Source organism: Callithrix jacchus, chromosome 18 (genome assembly GCF_049354715.1).
Source record: "Callithrix jacchus isolate 240 chromosome 18, calJac240_pri, whole genome shotgun sequence".
In the NCBI taxonomy this organism is placed as follows: domain Eukaryota; kingdom Metazoa; phylum Chordata; class Mammalia; order Primates; family Cebidae; genus Callithrix; species Callithrix jacchus.
Window position 1 is genome coordinate 29,076,247 of NC_133519.1, and position 22,105 is coordinate 29,098,351.

The 22,105-nt window shown below is 37.9% G+C and overlaps 1 protein-coding gene and 1 pseudogene across 4 annotated transcripts in view; both read left to right on the forward strand.

Annotated features, from left to right (window-relative positions):
- RC3H1 (ring finger and CCCH-type domains 1) overlaps nucleotides 1-22,105 on the forward strand; it is a 54,131-nt gene that overhangs the window by 5,487 nt on the left and 26,539 nt on the right. For all 4 annotated transcript variants that reach the window (XM_008984986.5, XM_002760351.7, XM_017966084.4 and 1 more), the window contains 7 exons: nucleotides 3,533-3,653; nucleotides 4,505-4,744; nucleotides 5,502-5,677; nucleotides 9,714-9,914; nucleotides 13,254-13,386; nucleotides 17,835-17,953; nucleotides 19,812-19,924. In XM_008984986.5, coding sequence (XP_008983234.1) covers nucleotides 3,533-3,653; nucleotides 4,505-4,744; nucleotides 5,502-5,677; nucleotides 9,714-9,914; nucleotides 13,254-13,386; nucleotides 17,835-17,953; nucleotides 19,812-19,924 — 1,103 coding nt within the window. The remainder of the gene's footprint in view (nucleotides 1-3,532; nucleotides 3,654-4,504; nucleotides 4,745-5,501; nucleotides 5,678-9,713; nucleotides 9,915-13,253; nucleotides 13,387-17,834; nucleotides 17,954-19,811; nucleotides 19,925-22,105) is intronic.
- LOC144580259 (RNA polymerase II subunit A C-terminal domain phosphatase SSU72 pseudogene) lies at nucleotides 1,649-2,535 on the forward strand (annotated as a pseudogene).

The window sequence follows — 22,105 nt, forward strand, 5'->3', positions numbered from 1 at the left end:
AGGGGCATTCTACAACATACCAGACCAGTGCTCCTCAAAACTGTCAAGGGCATTAAAACAAGGAAAGTCTGAGAAACTGTCCAAGCCAAGAGGCGCTTAAAGAGACTTGGAAGGGCCAGTGCAGTGGCTCACGCCTGTAATCCCAGCACTTTGGGAGGCTGAGGTGGGTGGATCACTTGAGGCCAGGAGTTCAAGACTAGCCTGGCCAACACAGTGAAATCCCATCTCTACTAAAAATACACAAAATTAGCTGGGCATGGTAGCACATGCTGTAATCCCAGCTACTTTTGCGTGAGCCTCTCTTGAACCTGGGAGGTGGAGGTTGTAGTGAGCTGAGATTTTACCACTGTACTCCAACCTGGGCAACAGAGTGAGACTTTGTCTTAACTTAAAAAAAGAGAGAAAGAGAAACATGGAAGGAGAGAAGGAGGCCAAGGTGGGTGGATGGCACTAAGCCCAAGAGTTCGAGACCAGCCTGGGTGATGTAATAGGACCCCCATCTCTATTAAAAAATTACAAAATTAGCTGGGTATGGTGGCGTGTGCCTCTAGTCCCAGTTGCTCAGGAGGCTGAGGTGGGGATCACTTGAACCCGGGAGGCAGAGGTTGCAGTGAGCCCAGATGTTGCCACTGTACTACAGCCTGAGTGACAGAGCAAGATTCTGTCTCTGAAGACTAGATGTAATATGGTATCCTCGATGGGATCCTGGAACTGAGAAAGAACATTAGGTGAACCCTAAGGATATTTGATTAACATGTAGATTTTAGTTGTTAATTATGAATATGTGGATACTGGCTCATTAATTTTAACAAATGTACCATACTTGCTGGGCGCGGTGGCTCACGCCTGTAATCCCAGTACTTTGGGAGGCCAAGGCGGGCAGATCACCTGAGGGCAGGAGTTCAAGACCAGCCTGACCAACACAAAGAAACCCCATCTCTACTAAAAATACAAAATTAGCTGGGCATGGTAATACATGCCTGTAATTCCAGCTACTTGGGAGGCTGAGGCAGGAGAATTGCTTGAACCCGGGAGGCGGAGTTTGTGGTGAGTCAAGATCATGCCATCGCACTCCACCCTGAACAACAAGAGTGAAACTCTGTCTCAAAAAAAAAGTACCATACCAATGTAAGATGTTGTTAACAGGGAAAACTGAATACAGGATAATAAGAATTCTGTGTGTTACCTTTGCCAATTTTCTGTAAATCTAAAACTGTTCTACAAAATAAAGTTTATTAGGAAAAATGGGCAGAGGATCTAATTAGACATTTCTCCAAAGAAGATATCCAGATGACTAATAAGCATATGAAAGAATGGTCACCATCATTAGCTATCAGGGAAATACAAATCAAAACCACAATGAAGGGGGAAGAAGGTAGATGGGAAGAAGAGATAATTATCAAAGAATACAAAGCTTCAGTTAGACTGGAGGAATAACTTAGTGATCTATTGCACAGCATAGTGATTATAAATAGTAATACATTGTATGTTTCAAAACTGCTATAAGTAGATTTTATTTAAAATTTGCAAACAACAATGTGTGAGGTGATGGATTTGTTAACCTGATTTAGTCTTCGCACATTGTAAATGTATCAATCAAAATATCACATTGTATCTCATAAATATATGCAATTGTTATTAATTTTAAAAAGCCACAATGAATTACTGCTTTTCAGCCACCAGGATCGCTATATAAAAAATGATAGGCCATTTTGCTCACGTGGAAGCGCTGCAGTAGGGTGGGATCCCGAGCAGGATCTCCATGGGCTGTGCGGCTACCATGCTGTCATCCCCATGGGTGGTGTTGGTGTGCTCAAGCAGCCAGAACCGGAGCATGGGGGCGCACAACATCCTCAGCAAACGGGAAGTCAGCGTCTGATCCTTTGGAACAGGGACTCGGGTGAAGCTTCCAGGACCAGCTCCGGACAAGCCCAGTGTTTATGATTTCAAAACCACATATGACTAGATGTACAATGATCTTCTTAGGAAAGAGAAAGAACTCTATACACAGAATGGCATTTTGCATATGCTGGACAGAAGTAAGAGAATCAAGCCCTGCCAGAAAGGTTCCAGAACTACAAAGACCGTTTGATCTGATCCTCACTTGAGGTGGTGGAAGATCTGAATTCCAGAGAGCAGGAGACCTGCCAGCTAGTGCACATGGTCAAAGTGGACATCCAGGACAACCACGAGGAGGCCACTCTGGGGCGTTGCTCATCTGTGAGCTCTGCCAGTATATCCAGCCCAAGGAGGACACGGAGAACAAGACTGAGGAGCTGCTGCAGGAGTTCGAGAAGAGCAGGCATACCTTCCTGCACACCTGCCCCTCCCGGGGCCGAGGGCCACCTTCTCCAGCTTCCTTTTGTTCATACTTTTTCCTTTCTGATGTTTGTTTTTGCTTATAGGTGTTCTGCTGGTGACAGTACAATTACCCAAATAAACTGTGCATATGAAACGGGAGGAGGAGAGGTCTAAGTGCCACATTAAAGCCATCAAGTTTTTTCTGTCCCACTTTTACTTATGAGCAGGATATTGATTATAGTTTTTTTCTTTAACCAAAAAGGAAAGACAGTGGTTTGTGTTCACTTCCCCACCATCCCTGTGTCTCCATGCGCCCCCTCCGTTCTTCCTCCCCACCTGGCCAGACTGTACATGCCCCGCTGTGGTGTGTTAGGAACGACCTGGAATTGTCCAATAAATAGATGCTGCTGTCCAAAAAAGATAAAAGGATAGTAAGTATGTAGAAGTAGTTGAATCCTTATACACTCTGGTAGGTATATAAAATGCACTCTGCTTTTGGAAAATAGTCTGGCAGTGTTTCAAAAGTTTAAATATAGATTCCTAGGTATATGCCTAAGAGAAACAAAAACTTTTGTCTACATAAAAACTTGTACACAGATGTTTGTAGCAGCATTATTCATAATAGTCAAAAATAACCCATGTGTCTGTCAACTGATGATTGTGTAAATAAAGTGTGATATATTTATACAGTGGAATGTTACTCGATGAAAATGAATGAAGTACTGATACAACCTGGGAGACCCTTAAAAACATTGTTAAGTGAAAGAAGCAAGTCCGAAAAGACTATATATTGTATTGATTTTGCTTATGTGAAATGTCCACAGTAGGCAAATCCAAAGAAAATAGATTCATCTTTCCAAGGGTTGGTGGGTGGTTGGAAAGAAATAAGGGGTAGCTGTTAAAACGGTACTGTGTCTCTTCCTAGGGTAATGAAAAGGTTCTAAAGTTGATTGTGGTTATGTTTGCACAACTGTGAATGTACTGAAAACCATGGCATTGTATATACTTTAAATCAGTCAGTTGTATGGTATATGGATTTTATCTTAATTAGACTGTTAGAGAAATGAAACAAAGGAATGCAAAGATACATGTTAATAGGAAAGATCATTTGAAAGAATTCAGTCAATTTAGGGGGAGTTTTGATTTAGCATTGTGCATACATAAACTCTACTAAATGAAACATATAATTAGTGAATGAGCACTCAAACAGATCTTTTCTTTTGGCTTCCAGGTCCCTGAGCAGCAGCCCATTACTTTGTGTAGTGGGGTGGAAGACACAAAGCATTATGAGGAAGCCAAGAAATGTGTAGAGGAATTAGCATTGTACTTAAAACCACTCAGCAGTGCTAGAGGTAAGTTTGTTTTTGTTTTTTATTTAAAGAGTAGAATTGCTTTTTTAAATACTCAGTACATAATATTAATATTAGAAGTCCGGAGGAGTTCACTAAAAACCTAACTAGAGGTAAATTTGATGCAATTATCCATACTAAGTAAATGTCTACTGAAGAAACTTCTGTTACCATAAAATTGTGAGCTATTAAGTGAATGTTAATGAAATTTATTAAACCAAATTTAGTAAACCAAACTCATTTTGTGCTAAATACCATTACACAAACCACATCAAATTAGTGAATTTTGAGTTTATGTGATGATGGAAACATTATTTGAATGATCATTAAAGTAAGTATAACTACTTACTTCAGAAAGGCTTTCCATCATTTGACAACTCTGAGTGGTTCACCTGCTATCCGGTTTTATATGCTATGCTATAGTGGGCATAATAAATATGGAAGTTGCCATTATTGCACAGAAAGGTCTTGCTATTTAATTAGGAAAGTAAGATTAACCGCTATGAAATAATATACCAGAACTCTTAGGGCCTCAAGACTTAGATTATTAACTAATTATCAATGTTGTCTAGTCTTTTTTTCTTATTTCCTCAATGATTAAAATGAGTAATAGTATATTTAATGTCATAATGAGTGTTAGGTGTACATGAGATAACTCATGTATACATTTGTATACTTTAAAAATGTATACATAAGTAGGCTTTACATGTGTGGTTTTATTTGTTGTTTATTTTAAATACTCTAGTAGGACCCAGAACTATTCACATACTCACAAGTTAACCCAACAGAGGAATTGCTCCTGGACTTTAAAATTGCATTGTGAACCTAGAAATAACTTCCTTACTCTTTTAAAGGAGTGGGTCTGAACAGCACTACTCAGAGTGTTCTGAGTCGCCCAATGCAGAGGAAGCTTGTGACTCTGGTCCACTGTCAACTAGTAGAAGAAGAAGGCAGGATTCGTGCCATGAGGGCAGCTCGATCTTTAGGTGAACGAACAGTTACAGAGCTCATTCTCCAGCACCAGAATCCTCAGCAGCTCTCCTCCAATCTTTGGGCAGCAGTAAGGGCTAGGGGCTGCCAGTTCCTTGGACCAGGTATGTAATTAAGTTTTCATATATATTCTGCTGATAATTCTAAAAGTATGATGTAGGAATTATAAGTGGTGTACTAAAACTTTTCTCTTTTTTTTTTTATGGTTTGTCTCCAGGGTAAAAACACAAAACTTATCATCTCTAATGCCAAAAAAATTTTTTTTTATTTTTAAAATTTTTCCTTTTTTCACACCTGTAGCAGAAAGTTCATTCATTTTGATAAGAAGTTTTTTTTGTTTTTGAGACCGAGTTTCACTCTTGTTACCCAGGCTGGAGTGCAATGGCGCGATCTCGGCTCACCGCAACCTCCGCCTCCTGGGTTCAGGCAATTCCCTGCCTCATCCTCCTGAGTAGCTGGGATTACAGGCACGCGCCACCATGCCCAGCTAATTTTTTGTATTTTTAGTAGAGACGGGGTTTCACCATGTTGACCAGGATGGTCTCGATCTCTTGACCTTGTGATCCACCCGCCTCGGCCTCCCAAAGTGCTGGGATTACAGGCATGAGCCACCGTGCCCAGCCCGATAAGAAGTTTTTCGTAAATGCATTAATCACTTACCTGCTTTCTTCATAAAATAAATAGAATGTAATACAAAATTGCCCACAGAAATGGTTTGAAAAGTGTGTTGCTGGTTAATCTTATTGTGCTGCCAGTTAATTGAGTGATAGCTGCCGAAACGATTGGATATTCCCTTTCTAATAGATGGATTTATCTTACTTATGTGCTTGATAAATTTTGGTTTTGCCCAACTTTCCCTAGCAATGCAGGAGGAAGCTTTAAAGCTGGTTCTGCTGGCCTTAGAAGACGGTTCTGCTTTGTCAAGAAAAGTATTGGTTCTCTTTGTGGTGCAAAGGTTGGAGCCACGGTTTCCTCAAGCCTCTAAAACTAGCATTGGGCATGTTGTTCAGCTCCTTTATAGAGCCTCCTGTTTCAAGGTATGAACTTACCTTAAAGCTCAGCTTGAAAGGAAAACATTGTTCTTTCCCCAAACTTAAGTAGTAAAACTTTGACTTTAATGAAGTTGCCTGTGTCTTTTCAGAAAATTTCAGCAATTTTTGTTTATTCTTTTAAAGAATGTAGATAGTATCTTATTATAGTTAAATCCTATTATATTGAATTTTTATATGTTCAGTATTGAACAGTATAGATCAAATCAAGGTTTATAGATTTTTGTATTTGAAGAGACTAAGAAACTATGTCAGTTTCTTACCAAGACTATGCAGAATTGGTCTGAAGAGAGAGTTGTTGAAGCACAAATAAATTTTATTTATTTATTTGTTTTGAGATGGAATCTTGCTGTCACTCAGGCTGGAGTGCAGTGGTATGATCTCAGCTCACTGCAACCTACACCTGCTGGGTTCAAGTGATTCTCCTGTCTCAGCCTTCTGAGTAGCTGAGATTACAAGCAGGGCCAGCCTAGCCTGGCTTGCTAATTTTTGTATTTTTAGTAGAGATGGGGTTTTGCCATGTTGAACAGGCTAGTCTTGAACTTCAGGTGATCTGCCTGCCTTGGCCTCCCAAAGTGCTGGGATCAAAAGTGTGAGTCACCAAATAAATTTTATTCAGAGATTTTCTCCTAGTGTAATTTCTCATATACAATAATGAAGTTCCATTTGCCATTTCAGTTTATATGGTAATGCTGGACGTAGTCCCTTATCCCAAATTGAATCAGCGCTGCCTCAAATATTGTTACTCACTATGTACCATTTATGGTGCATCCAGTATTATTTTTCTGACTTTTTTTTCTTTTTCTTTTTTTTTGAGACGCAGTCTTGCTCTGTCACCCAGGCTGTAGTACAGTGGCGTAATCTCAGCTTACTGTATCTTCCACCTCCTGGATCAAGCAGTTCTCTTGCCTCAGCCTCCTAGGTAGCTGGGATTACAGGCACCTGCCACCACACCTGGCTAATTCTTTTTTTTTTTTTTTAATTTTTGTAGAGACAGGGTTTCATTATGTTGGCCAGGCTGGTCTTAAAATCCTGACCTCAGATGATCTGCCCACCTCAGCCTCCCAAAGTGCTGGGACTACCGGTGTGAGCCACCGCAACTAGCCTATTTTCCTGACTTTTAAAAATTAAACTGTCTTGATTCTGGCACATCTCATAACCAGTACTTGAAAACCGTGTTTTTTAAAATAATTGTTAATTCATTCATGTTAGCTGTAAGGAAATACATTCTCAGATCACCACATTCAGTCATCTGACACACATAAACTAAAAAACCACCACATTAGCTATCCTACTAAATTCTATTATCTCATCCTTTAAGAAGGAGGAAATCGTTCACAAAATTAACAGGAGAGCATACAGATTTCATTTAAACAAAAACAATTTTAAATCTCTAGCTAAATGGTGACCTTATTCTGTTTCTTTGTGGAGTCAGACTATATACTGAAAACGGGCCTCTATTTTCTGTTGGTGCCTCTGGAGCTGTAAGAACCCCTAGATAAAATTACTTTAACTGGTCAGATTGTCTCTGAGTAACTCACTTGTAGCGGTTAGAGTAACATGATTTTACAATGTAGTAAATCATGTTTACAGACTACATTCTAGAGTGTCTGTCTGCTTCCAGTGTTAATTGTTGTCCATTAACAGCACCAGACAGCTATAATATAGGAAGCTTTAGAAAGAAAAAATGCAACCTTCCCCTGTGAGTTTAAAAGAAAGAAAGAAAACATTCAATCTTCCCCTGTGAGTTTAATAGAAAGAAAACATTCTTCTTCCCCTGCGAAGAAGAATACATGATCAAGAAAACCCAGAATACCCATGAAGTGAACTTCTCTGAACTCTAAAGCATTAACAGTAATATGGCCGGGTGCAGTGGCTCACACCTATAATCCCAACACTTTGGGAGGCTGAGGCAAGTGTATTGTTTGAGGTCAGGAGTTTGAGACCAACCTGGCCAATATGGTGAAACCCTGTCTCTACTAAAAAAATTTTTTTAAATTACCTGGGTGTGGTGGCACACACCTGTAATCCCAGCCACTGGGGAGGATAAGGCAGGAAAATTGCTTGAACCCAGAAAGCAGATGTTGCAGTGAGCCGATATTATACCACTGCACTCCAACCTGGGCGACAGAGCGAGACTCCACCTCAAAAAAAAAAAAAAAAAGGCATTAACAGGAATAAAGAAAATTGGAAATTTGCAAAAATCTGCTTTTTCACTCAGGTCATTATTTTCCTTGCAGGAATATGTGTCCATGCAGCTGTGTTCTGGCTGGGTCCTTTTAGTATCTCCTCTATTTCCATTTGAAAGGCCTTTTTGAGCTGCAGGATGATTTGTTCTTTCTTAATAGAATAAAGTTCTGAGACTTAGACGTTTCATCTCTTGGAAATCCTTGATCGTTTTTAGTTAAAGAGAGTGGTGAGAGCCGAGTTTGGGGAACCATTATTACATATAGAAAGCATACTCTGCGTTTTAGTGAGGTTCAGCATATATTGAGGGGATGCTAAGCATATGCATTTGGGCTTTTGGCTTGCCTTTTAACAATGGCACAATATATTCAGTTTTTGTGACTGTAGTTCTTGATTTTTATCAATTTAGTTTGTATATGTATGTTTCTAACAAAATGTAAGTTAAACTTTCTTCCTTGTAATGAATAAATGTGTTCTAATAGAATACATCCCACAAGACTCACTGTCTCAAAAAACAATGTATACGTGTATTTATTAATTTGTTTTTTGAGAGAGAGAGAGAGTCTTGCCCAGGCTGGCCTTCAACTCCTGGGATCAAGCAGTCCTTCCACCCAGCCTCACCAGGAGCTGGACTACAGGCACATGCCACCACTCATGTTAAGTTTATAGCAGTGTGGCTTAGAAGTCCTGATTACAATATTTTGTAGTTTCTTTGGTGAGAGGGATAAAAATGGGAATTTTGTACAACAAGATGAGTCCTTGTGGTAATAAAGGTTAACAAGGCAAAATGTGTTCTAAAACATGTTAGGGTAGAGGTTATCTTAGACTAGAATTAATTAGTTTACTTTGATTTGTTAAGCATTTGGCCTAAATCCAACTTGACTCAGAATATAAGTTATTGGGGTGATATCAATATACCTATCTCAACAAGTTAAGAGAAGTAAATGAGTTAATCCAGCACTATAATGGTTAATAATGTAATTTCATATATTGGCTGGCACATACGAAGTGCTGAAAAAGTGGTAGCTATTTTTATTACTAAATGATATTATCATTATTATGACTAGTCTAGCATCTCACACTTTACACTTTCTGGTAGGAGCCCATCCCACAAAACTCCATGGAAAATTAAGGCAAGTAGAAATTAAATCATTTTTAGAATCACACCGGCATCTGAAGCTCTACAGTGATCAGTCCCAACCAGCTCATTGTCAGGCAAGCCCAGGAGTCACAATCCATATTTATGGAGAAGAAATGTATTGTTTTTCAGAATATATAATTGTATTAGTGTTTACTTTTTTTCAAAAATGCATATTCATACACATACACCTTAAACTGCACGTATGTGTTAAAGTCTATCAAATCTTTGGATTTCATTCCAGCACATACAGATTGACTATCCCTAACACAGAAATCCAAAATCCAAAACTTTTGAACGGCAGCATGATGCTCACACGCTCATTGGAGCATTTCAGATTTTCAGATTAAGGATGCTCAAGTGGTTTAATGCCGATATTCCAAAATTTGAAAAAATCTGAAATCTGATACAATTCTGACCTAAGCATTTTGGATAAGAGATTTTCAGCCTGTACTGATGCTTTCTGAAAGACCTACCAGAAAACGTTGGCCTAAATCCAACTTGATTCAGAATGTAAGTTATTGGGATGATAATATACCTACCTCAACAAGTTGAAGAGAAAATATTTTGCAGGCAAATGGTATATTCCATTTTAATCTTGCTGTTGCTGCTAAATTTGTTATGTTAAAAATTATGTGTTCATATAAAGCATAAACTTATTTTTTAAACTTCATTATGAGATTGTTTGTGTCTTACTAGGTCACCAAACGTGATGAAGACTCTTCTTTGATGCAGCTGAAAGAAGAATTTAGAACTTATGAAGCTCTGCGGCGAGAACATGACTCCCAGATAGTGCAGATTGCTATGGAAGCAGGCTTACGAATTGCACCAGACCAATGGTCCTCTTTGCTTTATGGAGACCAGTCTCATAAATCTCACATGCAGTCCATTATTGACAAGGTAGAACCTTTTTTGTTCCTTACTTCTCAGACTAATCTTGGAGTTTTGGTAATCTGTGATTTGGTAATTCATTTAACAAATGTATGTTAAAGTGAACACTGTATAGCTTTTGTAAATTGTATTTATAGCCAACTGTCATGTCATAACTAATCACATTACAGTACTACTTTGTTCATTTAAAGATTTGATTGGTTTATTTTTTATTTTATTTTATATTGAGTCTGGGTGTCACTCTGTGGCCCAGGCCCAACTGTGACTCACTGTGGCCTTGATCCTCTGAGCTCAACTGATCCTCCCGTCTCAGCCTACCGAGTAGCTGGGACTACTGACATGTACCACCACACTCTGGCTAGATTGGTTTATAATGCTTTATCCAATACTTTCCCACATTCCTTTGAGAGTCTGCCATTTCTATTTTGTCATTGCCTCTACCTTCATTTACTGTTCTCTTAAGAGTTTTGATCATCGTGTTAAACCCATTTTCTAAATGCTTTTATTATCTTTCTATAGCAGACATTTAATGGTCTGGAAGATCTATACATTGAGGATTCTTGTGATTCCCCACCAGAAAAATTATACAAAATAAGAAAGTTACCACCTTTCCAAGTTTGATCAAATTCTCAGTACACATATTTATTTTATCTGTTGTCTATTATGATGAAAAGGCCATTACAATAGATGTGAGTTTTAGGTTAGGCTTCATTATTTGCCTTTTTTTTTTCTTTTGAGACATTCTTACTCTGTCACCCAGGCTGGAGTGCAGTGGTATGATCTTGGCTCACTGCAACCTTTGCCTCCTGGGTTCAAGCATTCTCCTTCCTCATCCTCCTGAGTAGCTGGGATTAGAGGCATGTACCACCTCGCCCGGCCAACTTTTTGTATTTTTAGTAGAGATGGGGTTTCACTATGTTGCGCAGGCTGGTCTCAAACTCCTGCGTTCGGGTGATTCCCCTGCATTAGCCTCCCAAAGTGCTGGGATTACAGGAGTGAGCCACCACCCCTGGCGGAGGCTCCATTATTTGTATCTTTACTCTAAGAGTCATGTTTCTCTTAAAATCAGAGTAATACTATAACTGTTTTTATTGTAAATCAACATGAAATATATGAAAGTGCTATAAAAACATGATGAAACCCCATCTTTACTAAAAATACAAAAATTAGTTGGGTATGGTGGCGGGCACCTGTAATCCCAGCTACTCAGGAGGCTGAGGCAGGAGAATCGCTTGAACCCAGGAGGAGGAGGTTGCAGTAAGCCAAGATCTCTGGCACTGCACTCCAGCTGGGCAACAGTGCAAAAAAAAAAAAAAAGAAATCTTAAAACACCATATAATATATAATATGTTCTATAATAGTATTATTTAATTTTGCTATTGTATCTTTTCTTTTTGAGACAGAGTTTCACTCTTGTCACCCAGGCTAGAGTGTGGTGGCATGATCTTGGCTCGCTGCAACCTCTGCCTCCCAGGTTCAAGCAGTTCTCGTGCCTTGGCCTCCTGAGTAGCTGGGATTACAGGCATCCACCATCATGCCAGGTTAATTTTTGTATTTTTAATAAAGGGTTTCACCATGTTGGCCAGGCTAGTCTCGAACTCCTGACCTCAGGTGATCCACCCGCCTTGGCCTCCCAAAGTGCTGGGATTACAGGTGTGAGCCACTGCGCCAGCAATTTTACTATTGTATCTCAAATACTAGAATCACAGAGATGATTGCCAACTCTATAGACCACTCTACATTTAACTTAAAGAAATAGAGTCAAATAGTAAGATCAAACTAAAAAACAAATAATTAACATTTACTAAAATGGTATCTAGTCGTTTTAAATAACTCATTTAATCCTTTCAACAGCCTTGTATTATCCATTTTAGACAAAGACAAAGGGAAGTTAATATGTTTTTCCAGCATCACATAGATAATAAGTGATAGAAGTGGATTTGAACTTGGGCATTCTCACTGTAGAATCATGTTCTTAACCACTAATCTTTTACCAAACTATCCAAACTATTTTTTCCCTTCCTTTTTTTTTTTTTTTTTACTATTCCTAAAGATAGAATTCCTTGAATGGGCAATACAGTGATGTCAAAAGAGAATTGGGAAATGTGTTTTTTACACACTTGGTGTAGGATGGGCATGGTGGCTCATGAATGTAATCCCAGCACTTTGGGAAGCCAAGGTGGCAGGATTGCTTGAGGCCAGGAGTTCAAGCACAGCCTGGGAAAGATTGGGACAACCATCTCTACCAAAAAACCAAACAACACAAAAAAAATAACCAGGTATGGTGGCTAGTGCCAGTAGTCCCAGAGGCTGTGGTAAGAGAATCCCTTGAGCTCAGGAGTTTGAGGGTACAGTGAGCTATCTTAGCACCTGGGCAACAGAGTGAGACCCTGTCTCCTTAGGGGGGAAAAAAAAGGTGGTACATAATTTTCAATTACAATGTAGGTTGTTCATTCTGCCCTATAAAGTCTTCCCTGGATACCTTTAACTAGACTTTACCTGCAACTCTTAGGTTTGGATAAGAGCTTGTATCTGAAGTTTTGCAACGGATTATAATTTACAGAAACCCTTAGTAATGATCTATTAAAGGAGTACCTTTCTACTTCTGAAGAGAAACTTGGCTTGCTTTTTATAAAGATTCTACAAGTTGTTAATCTTCCTGCCTGAAATGAACTATATAACTAGGTGTATATCCTACAGTAATTTTCTTGCATCTTGCACAATACTTTAAATTTAATATCCAGAGACCTTTGTACAACAAACTGGTAAACTTTGCAGTGTGTGTGATATTTTTTAGAGCAATAAACTTTCTGTGATCATGAAAATGTTCTGTGTATGCACTGTCCATTATGGTGATCACTAGTTACGCATAGCTTTTAAGCACTTGAAATGTGACTTGTTCAACCAATGAACTGAAATTTTTATTTTATTTAATTAACTTAAATTTAGCCATATGTTGCTAAGGTTACCATATTGAATAATGCAAAAGAGAATTTATTAAAAATGATGAGAAAAGCACTCATTCTAGTCAATTAATGGAGAGAGAAACATGAATTAACAATTCACAAGATGACTCATTAATATATCTAATTGATGGGAGGCTGAATTGAGAGAGGGCTCACATTTGAAGAATGTGACAGCAGAAGCAGTACAGTATACAATGTGCCAGGCTGTGGATGCAGAGAAGTACAGAATTTATTTGGGTAGCAAGTAATCTAGTCTGGCCAAAGTGCAGGGTGTATGGGAAGATGAAAATTAAATTTAATAAATCGCAAAAACGATTTTGAGATAAATTATCTTTAAATGATTATCTGGCCTTTGGGAAAGTTAACATTTATCTTTTTTAAGTTGCAGACCCCAGCCTCTTTTGCACAGAGCGTTCAGGAACTAACAATTGCTCTCCAGCGGACTGGAGACCCAGCAAACTTGAACCGACTAAGACCCCATTTGGAGCTGTTAGCAAACATTGACCCTAGTCCAGGTAAACCCACAGGAAATTCATGGACTATCTTATATGTGCCTTTAGTGCTGCGCAATGATTCTTTAATTATCTTTTGTTATTTCCAGATATTTTTTACAGTATTTTAAGTTTCCATTTTAAATCTTGTCCCTCTTTGTCTCAGGTTAGTTCACTTTATTATTTTTTTAATTTGACTTAATTTTTTCGGACAGAATTTCACTCCCAGGCTGGAGTACAATGGCGCTATCTCAGCTCACCACAACCTCCGCCTCCCGGGTTCAAGTGATTCTCCTGCTTCAGTCTCCCAAACAGCTGGGATTACAGGGGTGTGCCACTGTGCCCCGCTAATTTTGTATTATTTTTTATTTTTATTTTTATTTTGGAGGTCTTGTATTGGAAGCTAATTTTGTATTTTTAGTAGAGGCAGGATTTCTCCATGTTGGTCAGGCTGGTCTCAAACTTCCAACCTCAGGTGATCCACCCACCTCGGCCCCCAAAAGTGCTGGGATTATAGGCATGAGCCACGGCGCCCAGCCTAGTTCACTTTACTATTTATTTCATGCTTTTTACACTGTTGCTCATTTCATCAGGACAGTAGATATCTCTGGGCCCCTTTATGTTTCTTTCTCCCATCACAAAATTGCATTGTATTTTACCATTCTTACCTCTGCCAAATCTCGTTTTTCTCATTTTTTTTCTGCATTATATATTCTTAGTTGCATTTCCTTGATCCTGTTTTTGCCCTCTCCATGATATTTTGTTCTTTGAAGTGTCCTCTCTTGTGTATCTTTACTTATTCAGCCTTTTTCTGCTCCTTCTTAACCTGAAAATATACCCAACCTTCATTTTTCACCTTATACTTACATCTAAGATATCTTAGCTTTTCTGTGTTTATTCCTACGACTGATCTGAAGCTATGTTAATATTCGCTAGTAGATTCCCAGTCTCTGATTCCGAAAGCTTTTTCTTAGTCTTTAAATCACCCTCATTTGTTTTCAGCATTTGATAATGTTGTTGAGCACTTTTTTGATAACTTTCTGTGATCTCATAGTTCTCTTCTGACCTGAATGCTACTTCTGTCTTATTTGTACCAGGCTTTACCCTCTTCCCCACTAAAGAGTAGCCAGGTTATGCTCTTAGAATTTTGTCTTCTCTGTGTGCTCTGATGGTGGTTATTCATTCTTGGTATCAGATATTACCTTTGCATAGAATACAGTCTGCTAAATATCTCTATCACTGTTATCTCTGTATCACTCCAGATACATCTCCCAATGCTTGCTGAGATTCTTTGAGTGCTTCAAAGCAAGCTCATCATTACTTGATACCTCCTCTTCCTCTAATGTTTCCTCTCTCATAATGACGTCATTATCTGAGTACGCAAGTTTAAAACCTAATTTTGTCTTGCCTCTTCTTTTCCTTTCACTTGCTCTGCCTACCGTTTCATATAATAGGATTTATCTGTTCTTCTTTCACAATGTCCCTATATCCCCTGCTTATAATTACTTCCTTTGAGAGCCTCATTCCCTTTCCCTGAAACTGAATGTCTTCCAAGTTCCTCTATGAGTTCCTGCAATCCAGTCTACTTACTGTTGTAAAATAAATCACATCCCTGATCTTGCTTCCACACTCATAAATTTTCAGTGATTATAGAATTGCTTATAGAATAAGGTTTGACACCCTTCACTATGGCATTCAGAGCCCTCTTAGTTTTTTATTAGCCTGCTTTTATAGATTTACTCCCAAAATTGCTTAATAAACCAGATCAATGTTACTCGAATATATAGTGATTTTTTTTCCCCTGACTGCTGTGCTTTGATCATCCTGAGCAGTCAGAAGAGTACTTCCACAAGGTCCTAATCCATTTTTGACCCCATTTCTCATCTACCTACTACTTCATTTCTTTTTATGGCACTCTCTTGAACTCAGCTCCAGTCAGGCATTTATCTCCACTGCTCTATAACTTATTTCATGAAGGTCATAAATTACTTCCATGTAGCTATTTCCAAAGGTCAGTTCTCAGTTCTTAATGTACTTGATTTAGCAGCATTTTTTTTTTTTTCAAGATGGAGTTTTGCTCTTGTTACCCAGGCTGGAGTGCAATGGCGCAATCTCGGCTCACCGCAACCTCCGCCTCCTGGGTTCAGGCAATTCTCCTGCCTCAGCCTCCTAAGTAGCTGGGATTACAGGCATGCGCAACCATGCCCAGCTAATTTTTTGTGTTTTTAGTAGAGACGGGGTTTCACCATGTTGACCAGGATGGTCTCGATCTGTTGACCTCATGATCCACCCCCCTCGGCCTCCCAGATTTAGCATTTAACATTGTTCTTATTCTGAGACAGAGTTTTACTCTGTCCCTGAGGTTGGAGTCCGGTGGCACGATCTCAGCTCACTGCAACCTCTGCTTCCCAGCTTCAAGTAATTCTTGTCCTGAGTAGCTGGGATTACAGGCTGCACTACCGCACCCGGCTAATTTTTGTATTTTTAGCAGAGATGGGGTTTCACCAAGTTGGCCAGGCTGGTCTTGAACTCCTGACCTCAGGTTATCCGCCTGCCTCAGCCTCCCAAAGTACTAGGATTACAAGTGTGAGCCACCGTGCCTGGCCAACATTGTTCTTCGCTCTATCTTCCTTGAAACGCTTTTTTCTTGGCTACTAATTCCCTTTTACTTTATTGGCTACTCCTTGTCAGCATCCTCTGCTTTCTCCTCATCTCCATATCTTATCATCTTTGGAGTGTTTCTGTTTCTATGTGTCCCTCTTTCCTAGATAATCTTATCTGTCTCATTTTCAAGTTTAATTTATGTGACTCACAAATTTACTGTATTTTATCAGTTCTGAGGTTTAGAATTATTTCAGATCTTAGCATTTCTGACATTGGAATGCATTTGTACAAAGACATAATTAACGATCTTTTTTTCTTTCGTGGTACATAAAATATGTGTTACAATTGATAGGTTTTTGGAGTTTGAAATATATATCCAGCACATGCCTTTTTCCTGAATTTGTTTATAAAACTTTCTCAACATCCATCATTTCTACTTGAATATCTGATAAGCATTTCAAACTGAATCTATCCAAAAATGAGCTCTTCCCTGTCATCCTGTTTGTGGCAACTCTATCCTTCCTGTTGCTTAGTCCAAAAACCTCAACTCTTCTTTTTTTCATAATATATATCTGATCCATTAGCAAATTCTGTACGCCTTGCCTCTAAAATCCATCCAGCATCCATCTACCTTCACTGCTACCATCCCCATCTCTCCGTGGATTATGGAATGGCCTCCATTGTCTGTCTGATTTTAGCAAGAGCCAGAGTAATCTTATCACCCTCCTCTCATAAATTCTCCAGTGGCTTTCTAGCACTCAGAGTAAAAGCCAAAATCTTTCCTGTGATCTACAGAGCCTCATGTGGTCTGGTTTTCCATTACCTCTCTCCAGCCTCATTTCCTACTCTTTTTTCATTTAATTCCCTCCTCTCTGGTTCCGCCTCCATGTAACATGCCAGGCACACTTCTCACATCAAAGACTTTGCACTTATTCTTCCCTCTAACTTGGATGTTTTTCCCCTATCATCTCCAGTAGGCACTCTTAAACCCTTCCTTCAGGTCTTTAATCAAATGCAACCTTCTCAAGGAGGACTTTTCTGGCCTCTCTCTCAAATTTTACACGTCGGTCCCACTTCTCTTCTTAGCTCTACTTTTGCAATTCATCATTATCTAAGTACTACTCTGTATTTCACTTATTTGTCTTGGTTGTTCTCTGGCTCTTCTCCTTGAATATAATGGGGATTTTTGTTTTAATTGCTATTGCTTTTCCAACCACAAAAACAACAACTCAGATTTTGTAAATGTTCCAAAAACTACTTTTTTGAATGGTTGTTCTCTTCACCTTTTTTCCTTTTCAGATTCTATGTGTCCTTCAAAGCCCAGTTTAAATGCCATCACCTAGAATTCTTTCAGGGTATCTGTGCAGGAAATTATCTTTTAATCTCTCTTCTTATTATTTCATTTTATATATTCCTTTTAAAGAATATTTTATATTTAGCCGTACAGATAATTTTTTCTTTATAAAATCATAGTGCTGGCACTGGGCAAATATCTACTAAATGAAGAAGACATGTAGCAGAGTTGCTTTATATAACAGCTCCTCTATTAAACGTTTTAAGCTTTTTGTTTACCAAAACTTGATTTATATAAAACTTCAAAATAAACATGCAAATTGACTAACTATAGGCAGTCCTCAGTTTTGTTTGGTCCACACAGTGATGGTCTGAGCAATGTTCTAAATTGGTTAGATGCCAACATTTTAAAACTGGGAGATGATGGTTAGGTGAATAAGCTGTTACCTAAAACGCTAAGGCGTAAAGCTTAACTTTATTTCACTGAAATGTTGTCCACTAACTCCTTTATTAATTTGATATTGGGAAAAATATTGAGTAACTTAGAGTTTAAAACATTATTATTGGTTGTATAGATGCTCCTCCTCCTACGTGGGAACAGCTGGAAAATGGGCTGGTTGCTGTGCGTACAGTGGTACATGGACTGGTTGATTATATCCAGAACCACAGCAAAAAAGGAGCAGATCAGCAGCAGGTAAGAAAGCTATTTAAAACTTAGAGTTAACCTACCGTGAATGTGCCTTAAAATTATAGGTAGACTGCTGTGGGTATTCCTACAGATACAAAGCCAAAAACAGGACATAAATATTTTGAGCCCCTGACTATAGAAACTATAAATTACCTTGGCATGGTTAACTGTTTACTGCATTGGCCTGGTGATTTTAGCTGATAATACTGACATTAAATAATCCTTATTGATCTGATGTTGTGTTGGAGTCAGTCTTCACATTGGATATGGCAACATTTGATGGAGAAAATAGATTCAGTGCTGAAGTTCATTCCATTTATATAAGATTAATATTCTCTTTAGTTTGTTTTACATTTTGGTTTGATGATGTGTCACTTTTTAGTGCTGAATACGGTATCTTTCCAATACTATTCAAGTTTCTATAGATTTTCTTATATTAATACCTTAAGATTTTTTTCATTCATAATGTCTCTTATGCCAGTGGGCCATATTTTCCTCAAAGTTTTTAGATGAAATACAACAGTAGAATATAATAACATAGCTGAAGTTTTACATTTTATTCCCAGTAATTTTATTTTGCCCTCAGGAATTATATTGTTTATTAGATCTTTTATTTTGCAGTAGTAAGCCTGTGAACTTAAAACTCTTAATTTACCTGTCTCGGGTAAATATTAATAGATTTTTCAGTATTCCTTTTTGCTTAAGAGGCAAGAAATATAAAAAGTATCCTGCTAAGTAGAATAATCTGGGTGTGATATTCCTAACCTATATAAACACAGGTCAGAGCCTTGTGATTAGGCATAAAAGAAAGGAGAACCTCGAATTTTTAACTCTGTTTCAGTAGACATCTTGAAGAAGTAACAAAAGTAACAAGACGAACCTTTAAAGTTTGCCATATAGTGATAAAATAAACTAAATTTTGTCCAGTTTAGTGTTGTGTCTTATATTTCGTTAATTTTCAATTCCATCCTCTTGCCTTATCCTCGAGTTGTAAATAGTAAGTCTTATTTGTACTTTTGGAGATATTTTAAGTCCTTGGTATATTATTTAAGACTTAGTTACGGAATATTTGGTTACAGAATTTGATTATAGGGCCTTTTGTAGTTTTTGTGGTGTGTTGTAAGGAGACATACATATAGCTATATTGAACATTGTACAGAACAAATATTGTGAAAGATAATTTTTATATGTTTGAAAGTCTTAAACTACAGTGGTTTGTTTTTTTTTTCATTATAAAATGTGGAAATGGGCCAGGCGTGGTGGCTCATGCCTGTCATCCCAGCACTTTGGGAGGCCAAGTAGGTGGATCACTTGACGTCAGGAGTTCAAGACCAGCCTGGCCAACATGGTGAAACCCTGTCTCTACTAAAAATACAAAATCAGCTGGGCATGGTGGTGGACACCTGTAATCCCAGCTACTCAGGAGGCTGAGGCAGGAGAATTGCTTGAGCCTGGGAGGCGGAGGTTGCAATGAGCCAAGATCACACCACTGCACTCCAGCCTGGGCAACTCAGTCTCAAAAAATAAAAAAATGTGGAATGAGATCATAGTACCCGCATGAGATTTTTTTTTTTCCGTACAAAACAACGAATGCCAATGAGATTTATTCACAAATTTATATAATGCTACTTGTTTGAGAATTAATATCAACATATCAGGAAAACTAGGACTACCTTCTTTGTTTGTGCTTTATATATGTTTGAACTCTCTGAGACTTCAGACTTTCCAGCACTTTTGCTCTTGGTTATCTAAATAAGCATGTGAATTACTTATTTAGATTATCAAGATCTTAAAATGACAACACACAATTTATGTTTTTTTGTGAGGGGTTATTACACATCTAATGTTTTGATTTTGGTTTTAGCCTCCACAGCATAGCAAATACAAAACATACATGTGTCGAGATATGAAGCAGAGAGGAGGATGCCCTCGTGGGGCCAGCTGTACGTTTGCACACTCACAGGAGGAACTGGAAAAGTAAGTGTGAAAGGAGACTTCGGAATAAGATCTAAGTAGAATAATTTGCTGACATAGAGAAATACAGAAAGAGTAGGTGCTTTATTCAACAATTGGGAAACTTTTAGTATGTTATACATCTTGACCATTCCTCTTTTGAAATTCTGAAATGCTCCAAAATCCAAAAGTGCTTGAAAGCTGACTTGAGACCACAAGTCAAAAATTCTACACCTGACTTTGTGACAGATAGCAGTCAAAACTTCATGAGCAAAATTATTTAAAATAAAATATAAAATTACTTTCAGACTATGTGTAAAAGATATATATAAATAAATTTCCTGTTATATATTTGGGTCCTATCCCCAAGACATCTCCTTATGCATATGCAAATATCCCAAAATCCAAGACAAATACAAAATTTGAAATACTTCTGGTCTCAAACTCCTAGGCTCAAGGGAGCCTCCTGCCTTGGCCTCCTAAAGTGCTAGGATTACAGGCAGAAGCCACCACACCCACATACAAACTCTTAATTTGTTTATAAATCCAATGTAACATTGCCATTAAGTTTAACAAAGATAACAATTAAAGAAAACTGCAAATCTATTGCACGTATTAATATTAAAAATCTCAAAAATTTAAATATAATTCAATAATACATTAAAATAGATGCTGTGTCTATGAGTGTAACACCCTGCATGCACCTGAGTTCATCTGATCTTGGAAGCTAAGCATGGTCAGGCTCAGTTAGTACTTGGATGGGAGACTACCTGGGAATGGGAATATTGGGTGCTGTAGGATTTTTTTGTTTTTAGTATGAATAATATAATTTTTAAAAAAGAAGACAGTAGATGCCACGACTCAGTGTAAAAGTAGTACAATATAATGATTATAACTTAGAAAATATCATGATTGGGCCAGGTGTGGAGGCTAATGCCTGTAATCCCAACACTTGGGGAGGCTGAGGTGGGTGGATCACCTGAGGTCAGGTGTTGGAAACCAGCCTGACCAACATGAAGAAATCCCGTCCCTACTAAAGATACAAAATTAGCTGGGCATGGTGGCGTATGCTTGTAGTCCCAGCTACTAGGGAGGCTGAGGCAGGAGAATCGCTTGAACCCAGGAGCTGGAGATTGCAGCAAGCTGAGATTGCGTCATTGCGCTCCATCCTTGGCAACAAGAGCAAAACACTGTCTCAAGAAAAAAAAAGATGATCATATCCAAAAAATGACAAAGGAATTGAATGTCAATTAAAAATTAAAAGAAATATCATACTTTCTCAGCATGGTAATAAATCATATTGTAAATCAAAAGCCAATATAATAGTATCACATACAGAGGGCTGATATCCTAACATAAAATGAGCTCTTACTTAGCAAAATATTTAATTCAATCTCATTGAAGTCAAGGATAAGGCAAAATTTTCTGCCAGTAATTAGTAAAATTTTCTACTACTATTATTTAACATTATGGAAATAGTAGCTAATGTATGTAAGAAAGAATAAAATAGTCATAAAATTATTGGGGAAAACTTTAGTACTAGAAACAAAAGAAATGAGAATTTAGTAAGCAAATTTTAAAAATCATAAAAATGAATTGCCCTCATGTAAACTAAAAAGAGAGGCATAACCAATTTAAAAATAAGTTACAATTAAAGATTTCTTCTGCTTTAGCAACAACACAAAAAGATAAATACCAAATAATAAATTTGTAAAGAATAATCAGGATGTGTATAAATTGAACCAATAAATTACGTAGGGGCATAAGAGAAATATTGAGTAAACATACTGTGTTCTTGTATAAGGTTTGATGCTATAAAAGTTACATATTCCCATAAACAATAAATTCCAAAAAATCCTAATTTAAATCTCAACATGATCATGTTAAAGTCCTATCAGAAATTCACTTGTAAAGAATATATAGGTACAAATAGCCAAGAACATTGTGAAAAATACGTCTTTGACAAGAACTAGACTAATAACTATTAACATTATGGACTACAGTGAATAAAAGACTATAGTCTTTTGCACAGGAATAGATAGATGAGTGAAATGCAGTAGAGAATCTAGGAGGAGTTTGAGATGCATATAGGAGCTTAACATATGTGTTAAAGGTGGCATTTCATATCAGTGACCAAAAGAATGATGGAAAATAACTCACCTATTTGAAAAATAGAGCTGGATTCTTACCTCAATCTTTATACTA